This window comes from Poecilia mexicana, unplaced genomic scaffold (assembly GCF_051168715.1).
Source record: "Poecilia mexicana isolate PSO_F unplaced genomic scaffold, ASM5116871v1 scaffold_3, whole genome shotgun sequence".
Lineage (NCBI taxonomy): Eukaryota > Metazoa > Chordata > Actinopteri > Cyprinodontiformes > Poeciliidae > Poecilia > Poecilia mexicana.
Genome location: NW_028263372.1, coordinates 14,161,137 through 14,169,331, shown reverse-complemented (window position 1 = coordinate 14,169,331; position 8,195 = coordinate 14,161,137). Strand labels below are relative to the sequence as shown.

The 8,195-nt window shown below is 41.5% G+C and overlaps 2 protein-coding genes across 2 annotated transcripts; one reads left to right on the top strand and one right to left on the bottom strand.

Annotated features, from left to right (window-relative positions):
• Positions 1-45: 45 nt before the first annotated feature.
• LOC106914646 (adaptor related protein complex 1 subunit sigma 2) lies at positions 46-3,650 on the top strand. The gene is made up of 5 exons (XM_014981573.2): positions 46-203; positions 665-843; positions 1,265-1,373; positions 1,502-1,639; positions 2,192-3,650. The coding sequence occupies exons 1-5, from the start codon at positions 201-203 to the stop codon at positions 2,237-2,239; spliced, it is 477 nt and encodes a 158-aa protein (XP_014837059.1). The 5' UTR covers positions 46-200; the 3' UTR covers positions 2,240-3,650.
• On the bottom strand, positions 3,461-8,162 carry zrsr2 (zinc finger (CCCH type), RNA-binding motif and serine/arginine rich 2). Its single transcript, XM_014981569.2, has 11 exons — positions 7,884-8,162; positions 7,506-7,585; positions 7,340-7,418; positions 7,140-7,248; positions 6,678-6,764; positions 6,215-6,253; positions 5,908-6,038; positions 5,562-5,775; positions 5,401-5,456; positions 4,919-5,028; positions 3,461-4,826 (listed from the first exon to the last, which is right to left on the bottom strand). The coding sequence occupies exons 1-11, from the start codon at positions 7,925-7,927 to the stop codon at positions 3,967-3,969; spliced, it is 1,809 nt and encodes a 602-aa protein (XP_014837055.2). The 5' UTR covers positions 7,928-8,162; the 3' UTR covers positions 3,461-3,966.
• Between the last annotated feature and the right edge of the window lie 33 nt (positions 8,163-8,195).

The window sequence follows — 8,195 nt, the reverse complement described above, 5'->3', positions numbered from 1 at the left end:
CAATCAAATTGTAGAGCCGTGACTTTTCCAGCCAATCACAGCGCAGCTGGTGTGTCAACAGTATCCGCTAGGCAGTTTAGCATCAGGCTGAACGGGAAGCTAAGCTATAGAAACCTCTCTCGTCTTGTTTTGATTATGTGTTGAGCCTTAATTTTCTGAAGCTGCAGCCGGTCAAGTCTCTAACTGAAAGGTCAATTCCAATGGTAACGAATCTTGTCTTTGCCATCTTGTTTGTGTTGTAACTAGATAAACGTCGCAGGAGGGGGGCGCAAATGTCGCGTAACGTGGTGTTGATTTTAAAATCAGGCAATTAAGAGCGACATTAGCTGATGCGAGCCAATAAAACGTAAAGCAAAAGCCCCCAAGGCGAACAATGTACAAGATGTGGTCCAAATTTGATAAAAAATTTAGTGTCATATTGTTATTGTTAACATCTCATTCATTTCCTGCAACTAGCACATTTTAACTTATTGCGACAAATGAGTTTTTCTGTCACATAAATGTTTTTCGTTCGTTTTATACTATATATTGTGGTTTGTGAGTTTAAACCTAAAATAATAATAATTCAAAAAATCCCCCCATCCACCGTTCGGTTACATTTGCCTCAATGTCTCTCACCGATTATGATTCATGCTTGTCTCACCCATGGATCTTAACCCCTCAGATGCAGTTCATGCTGCTGTTCAGCCGGCAGGGGAAGCTGCGGCTTCAGAAATGGTATGTCCCTCTGTCTGACAAGGAGAGGAAGAAGATCTCCAGAGATCTGGTCCAGACCATACTAGCCAGGAAGCCTAAGATGTGCAGCTTCCTGGAATGGAGAGACCTCAAGATTGTGTACAAAAGGTAGATGATGTAAAAAAAATAATAATAATAAAAAAAAAACTTTTTACATAACAAGTCCCAACTGTGATTTAGTATCAAAAGTTCTATTTTTATAGCTATAGCCAGTGTCTTCTAATTCAGTCTGAAAGGTAAACAAAAGTGCTTTCACTAAACAGTAGTGCTGTATTGTCGTTTTATACAGGGACTACTTGGACACGCTTTTATTATTTCAGTCTAGTTTATTGTGTTTCAATATGTTCTGTTTTTACATTTTGTACATGCAAAACCTCTAAATATTGTAAATCAGTTCTTTGGATTGAGCAAAAATTACTCTTGCATTGACACATTCCTTTAAGCTGTGGAAAAAACAATAAAAGGCTAACTAAATCTTTTCCAGATGTCACTGTTGCATTTCCTGCCTTCATTGTTTGTTTTTTTCTAGATATGCCAGTCTGTATTTCTGCTGTGCTGTCGAGGATCAGGATAATGAGCTGATCACTCTGGAAATTATTCACAGATATGTGGAGCTACTGGACAAATATTTTGGCAGTGTGAGTCACACAAACACAATGATGAAATCCTGTTACTGTAAGAAACAAAGTGTCTTTTGTATCTTTTATTATTATTATTATTATTATTATTAATTATTATATATCTCTGCCATGCCATTCCCACACAGGTGTGTGAGCTGGATATCATCTTCAACTTTGAGAAGGCCTACTTCATCCTGGATGAGTTCCTGCTGGGCGGAGAAGCTCAGGAAACCTCCAAGAAGAACGTGCTGAAGGCCATCGAGCAGGCCGACCTGCTGCAGGAGGTACGATCGCTATTTGAACATGTCCAGTAACGTGGACATTCGAAGCAAAAGATGATTTAGCAAATTAGAAGTGCAAAATTGACTTCTAACAATAAAAGGTTTGCTTCGCTTTAAGGAAATCCCCATCATTAAAGTTTGTAACTAGAAATTCTTTCCACGAAGAAGAAACCTGTAGTCATTACCTCGTAGAAATTCTTTGTGTATCTATTAAAAGAATTTCCCTTGGCAGTGAACCAAACAGAAGGGTCGCTGTGGCATGTTGAGGCATTGCATTTTCCAATGTGCAGCCATCTGCACCTGCTGCCATCTGTTTATTCTAAGCCTGCGGCTCTTGAATTAAACCTCCCCCTCCTCCTCGACGCGCCGCCTGTTTGTGGTGGTGTCCGGCTACGGCCACTTCAAGCTGACAGATTCCCGTCTGTGATTTGTATTTTTAGCAAAGCATGCGGCGCTGTTGTCGTTGTGGCTCACTATGAAGGCCCGCATGGTTATTACTATTAATTACACTCACAGTAGAAATGCAGAAGATATGTTTTTGTTTCTCCCCTGCAGGAAGCCGAGGCACCGCGGAGCGTGTTGGAAGAAATCGGGCTGACATAGATCACGCCGCCGCCGCCGCTTCTTGCTGCGACCCACAGATGCAGATCTGTCCACATCCACGTCTTTGTGTCCTTTCCTGTCCAGTGTCGGTGTTGTATGTATATAATCAGCATCATTGTACCGCTCTGTACTGTAACGATCATTCAGTGTGGTGCCAAATGTAGTGTTTGTGTGTCTCCGCTGTCCCGACTTCCTGTAAAGTATCCCATAGTGTTTCTCCCAACTTCTTAACTCAACAGAGAGTAAATGTAGCACTAACATCACAACTCCAGCATGTTTAGATCCTCCTTTGATCATTGTTTGCAGAATTAGTAATTAAGACTTTTTAAGTGCTCCTGGTGCCTCTTGCATACTACAAACACCAGGAAGGTTAATGCAGCGAAAAGCTGTTCTTTTAGGCGTTTTCTGAATCCTCGGCTGTACAAATTGTTCGCCGTTACAAAGTCCTGGTCCTTTTGGTTTTCACTAAAGCAAAGTAAGTCAATTCAGCAAACTTTGGGGAGGGTGTGGTTTAAAATCATTTGACCACTGCATGTGCAGTCTTGGTAATAAATCTTATACTAAAATGCATTTGTTGGGTTTAAATGCTTGTCTCAAAGAACATGAGAAGTTTCCATTTTGTTCCATTTGTTGTTTTTTTTTTGTTTGTTTTTACATAAAATGCAGACACTCTATTGTAAAGTATTCCTGTAGTATGAGGCACCAACTTAGGTCAGTATTTCAGTACCCTTTGTACCTGTGTAGATCACAGCATCAGTATTGTTTCACAGATATGAACTGTTTACATATGTTGGACTTTGTGGTCTTTGATTTTGCAGCGGCTCGCTAAGCTTTCTGTTCTCTGTATTGCTGTTTTCGTCACGAGTATGGATCATCATATCTCCTTTATGAAAGGGTTCAAGTGAAATATGTTACATTTCTGTGATCAATCTTCACTGGGTCTCTTCTCCAAGTCTTCAGGACAGGATAGTGACTTAAAAAAAAAAAAAACAGCTTCATAACCACTGATAAAAGGTTTGGTTCGTTCTTCGACTCACCTGTGACCAAAGAACACTGTGTTTAACCTTCTTAATGGCGTCTAAAAGAGAATGCCATAAAAAAAGGGACTTCTAACAAAGTATGTGGGCACTATTTGATTACAGATGACTGTATTTTATATTCCTATCTCACAACTACGTAAACTTTGTGGAATAGTAATTATGAGCATACGAGATGCAAAGATATCCAAACAGGTGTTTAATGCAGAAGAACAAGATGGATGCTCATCTTAGGCAATGCGTGTTTCTTTTCTGCAGTCTTAACCCCATTATTGAACAAAACCATCCTTGATTTGAGCTGAATGACTTGTTTTATATTTAACACTGCCAGCTGTTTTTCTTAAATCTGAAACAATAAATGTATTCAAGGACAACCAATTCTGATGTTTTTCTTTCTGCTGAAGAGCCAGGAAGTGCTTCAAATCCCAATACCAAGCATTTATTTTAAAATGTATCCAAGTTACTCACGTGTCTACAAGCTAAGCCGCGCTTAAAAAGCTGTCTGAATTGTGTTATGAAATATATTTGACCATTTCATAACATAATCTGAACACAGAGTCTGTAAAAAGCATTCACCAGAAAGATATTACTTAATAATCCATGAAGCATCCATGAAATGTTTACGGTATTGATGTTTACACTACTTATTCTGACGATGCTAGCAGTGAATGACTGATTTTAAAAACGAAATTAAGAAATGTCCCCGTTTGCTGTCGGTTCAGTCTTGATTTCAGCAGAGGCCTCGGTTTTCACCTCCGAATCCAAATCGTTCTGACCAGCACATTTTTCCTGAGTTCCCTCTTCTTCTTTAAGGCCTCCACTCAGACTTTGTGTTGAAGTCTCTTCCTCTGAGTCTTTCTCACTTCCTGACTCCGTGGAGGAATGTGTCTTTTCAGATGAGAGCCTTTTCTTTTTGTGTTTCTTTTTGCTCTTCTTGCTTTTTTTGGAGCGTTTGTGATGACGGTGGGGTTTTGTACCATCACAAAGACTTTTCTCTGATATCTTTGGGCTTCTTTCTCTGCTTTCTTTGTGTCTCTTTCTTTCTCTACTTGTGCTTCTTGATCTCTCCCTCGTTTCTCTTTGAGGTTCCCCGTCATCGCCTCTGTCTCTGTATTTATTCTCCCCCTCTTTATCTCTACGCTGTTCTCTGTCTCTGCTTCTGCTCCTTGATCTGTCCCTACTCTTGCTCTTACTCCTGCTCCGGCGCCGGTCCGTCCTCCTGTCGCTGTGTCGCGATCTAGAAGACCACCTGTCTTCTCTGCGCTGGTGGGACGTCCTCCTCTCTCTGCTCCTGCTCCTCTCCCGGTCGTCCTCCCACCGTCTGTGGGATCGCTCTGATCTTGCCGGGCTCCGGCTGCAGCGGCGCTGCCTCCACGGTCGCTCCCTGTGGCGCTCCGAATGCCACTCGGCCCTGCGACTCCCCCTGATGCTGCGATCGGGGGACATCTGGAGGTCCCTGTCGGCCTCCCAGAATTCGTTGCCCGGGTTTCGAAATACGTGCAGAAAGTTACAGTTTTTGCCTTTAGGGCACTTCTGTCTGTCAAACAGTCCTAACGAGAGGAAAAAAAAAAAATCATGAAACAGTCAACGCACTGAAACGAATGTTGCTTCTCCTTAGGGTGACACGTGAAAGCTAGCTCACCACATATGGCGTTCTTCCACCGTGTAACAGGACAGATCTCACACTGAAGCTGCCGGCCTGCATACCACCTCCCGTTGAACTTCACAAAGGCCTCTTTGCACAGCTCCTCTCTGGGCACGAAGCCAAGACACAGGACATGTAAAGGCTTCATACCACTTGAGCTTTTTAACGAATTGTCTTGACAGCCGCAAATTTAACGTGTTTTATTCTAGATCAAGTCTGACATAAAAGAAGAATGGAAAAAACAAACATCTAGTAACCTGCAAACTGATAGGCTTTTGGGATACGGCTCAACAAAGAGGTTCAACAAAGTGTTGACACAGAGAGTTGAATATAAATACACGCCATACTTTTTAGATTTTGAAGCCAGGTATAATTTTCCTTCCACTTCACAATTATCACTTATCCTGTGCACTATATCGCATAAAATCTCAACAAAAAGCAGAATTAAGCAGCTTAGAAAGACAAAACGAGTAACTTACGTGTCAAACTGAACGTAAACATTCCCTCTCAGATGTGGTTCATGATTGCAGCAGACCTAAGAGAAGAATGATCAGCGTACATTACAAACTACAATAACTAAGAAAATCTGGTTTTCAGACCATTAAATACATTTTCAGTGAACGCTCTTGTCTCCCGTCACCTTGAACTGCACCACTTTGCCGATGCTCTTGAACTCCGGCAGAACGTCGTGGTAAAACTCGAGGAAAGACTCCAGCAGCTCCTCCTCGCTGTGCTCCAAACAGGCATCCATGTCGTAATCGTCCCGCCGCGACTCCTCCATCCCAAACGTCTTGAACATACCGCGGACCAGCAGGGTCGGGCTGGAAGTCGGATACATGTGCTTCCGAGAACACCTGCGCTTACGGATTGAAATAAATGAACAATTACAAAGAATAGTCCGTTTAGGTAAAGTATTACTGGCAATATATTTTAGATTTAACTGATATGCTATATTTTTAAAATAAATAAAAAGACACAAACAGAACCTGTCTCCAAATCGGCATGCTCCTGTCTTCAGGAAAAAAGGGCAGTTGGCAACGTCGCGCTCCGTTCCAAAGTTTTCCGAGTTCGTCATTGCCGGAGCCTCGGGATTCATCCACGGTCCTCCATTCTCCAGCTAAAACAAGACAACAAACAAACATATGATCTACCTAAGAAGTCAAAAGACACATTTCAGCTTTGAGTCTTCAGTAGCAAAAAGAGCTGACCCTGGATTAAATACCACATTTTCTGTCTCCTACAGATACAAAAGGTTTCCTGCTCTTCTAAGTGACACGTATGTTTGTTTCTTACCTGATTCTCGGCTTCATCCAACCTTTTCTGAACGGCCTCCTACAAATGTTTTAAACACACGATTTGTGAAAAACGTGAAGACGTCAACATACTGCAGCATATCTGTCATTGGGGGTTAAGAGTTCATTCACAAAGCCTGACAGGCACAAAAAAACAAAAAAAATCACCCAAGATATCAAGGAAACTTACAGATGTATCAATCAATTTTACATACAGTCCCACACAAAGTAAAAGATACATTCTTGATGTGCAAGCTGAAGGTGTAAGCTTTTTTTTCTCTTTGAGTGTGTCTTAGGTAAGGAACATGATGGTTGCTTGTGCCACAAAGTCAAGGAAAAGTAATAATCATTCACAGAGCAAAAATGTGTTCATCTGATGAACTTATTGTATTTTTTTTTTTTTGATAAGTTAGCAGCCGAGGATATATTGCTTTTATTTTCTATCCTCCTGGAGTCCGTTTCACCTCTCTGTCGCGCTTCTCCCGCTGCTTCTGCTCCTTTTCCTCTTCTTCTCTCCTCTGCTGGGCCTCCCATTCCTCCCTTATCATTCGCTGTGAATTCAAGAACAGCGACCATTTGAAGTCTGCATCTATGACATAGATCGCTTATCCATTTTGCCCGTTCGCTCACCAGTATTCACAGAATTTGTGTTTGACGGGTGCAAAATAAACTGCACAAGTCACATTTATTGTATATAACACAGCAAACAACAACAAAAAAGCAATGTGAAATATTACCGTTTTCTGCCAGGAAAATAGTTCTAAGCCCAACTTATTTATTGTTCAAATATGGTGGAAAAAGGAGAGAAAAAAACAACTAGTGCGTTTTCTGACAGCAACAAATTTGTGCAAACTGGCAACTTAGCTTCTTCCTTTCTACCTCAACAGGAAATTACTTCCTCCTCCTCCACCTCATCAGGAAATTACCTCCTCCTCCTCTTTTCTTTTCCTTGCAGCTTCCTCTCTCTCTGTCCTCAGCCTGAATTCCTCCTGAGCCAGCCTCTCTCTTTCCAGCCACTCTTCATGTTGTCGCTGTCTGAAAAAAATATACACAGGATACAGTTGAGGACTGATTTACTGAAGTTTTTGACAGCTGCAGGACAGCAGAGACGGAAGTGTTGACCTACCTTTCATCCTCAGCAGCCTTGTCCCCCTCACTATCTCCTTCATTCACCTCACCCTCTTCTTCAGCGTCATTTTTCAATTCTACAATAAAGCAACAAGAGACTCAGAGACTCCCATCAAGGCAACGACGAAATGAATGTTGTCAGTAAGTCTTAATAGGGTTTGTACCACATTCTCTGGCTTGAGCAAGGGCTTGTCGTTTGCGTCTTCTTCTCTCCTTCCTCTGTGCAACTCTTCGCTGCTTCTGACTGTAAGTGTAAAAAAACAGCAACAAAACAGTAGCATAAATACACCACACAGCTGTAATAGAAGAGCCGTAGAGACAGTAGGCTCGACTCTGCTGGAAAGAATTGACTAGATGATATGTTCCTATGTTGATGGACTGCATGAACAGGGTGATGACAACAGACATGCTTCAACGTGCTTTTGAAAATTGCCCGGTCCAGGGCAGCGAGTTTTTATTTAAATAACTGGTCGACTTGTGTTTACAATTTAGCTTTTATTTACTACTTATTTTAACAAGATAAAAGAAGTAGAGTTTCAAACCTTAATGTAGAAGTAGAGACAAGAGGAGTAGTGGAGGCTGCCATTGAAGCTAGCAGCTGCTAGCTAAGCTAACGTTAGCAAACAACTCTATTTTAGAACGGGTTTTAATACTCTCCCTGATTAAGCTGCGAGTTTTTATCAAGGCCTTAGCTAGTATAATCATAATATGTACGTAATTGTACAATGAAAAGAAATGCGATTATTCAATGTCTGTTGGCTACAGGCGAACTAGTATTTTTCTTCTTTCTCGTTTGTTGGCGGTTTGCAAGCAACCTTGTGGTGCTTTACCGCCACCAACTGGCTTGGAGTAAA

Coding starts and splice junctions, on each gene's coding strand:
- LOC106914646 (XM_014981573.2), top strand. Junction 1,374..1,501: donor TGGACAAATATTTTGGCAGT/GTGAGTCACACA, acceptor ATTCCCACACAG/GTGTGTGAGCTGGATATCAT. Junction 1,640..2,191: donor AGGCCGACCTGCTGCAGGAG/GTACGATCGCTA, acceptor TCTCCCCTGCAG/GAAGCCGAGGCACCGCGGAG.
- zrsr2 (XM_014981569.2), bottom strand. CDS start 7,927: ATGGCAGCCTCCACTACTCCTCTTGTCTCTACTTCTACATTAAG. Junction 7,249..7,339: donor AAGGCTGCTGAGGATGAAAG/GTAGGTCAACAC, acceptor TATTTTTTTCAG/ACAGCGACAACATGAAGAGT. Junction 5,029..5,400: donor GTTTACGTTCAGTTTGACAC/GTAAGTTACTCG, acceptor CTTCGTGCCCAG/AGAGGAGCTGTGCAAAGAGG.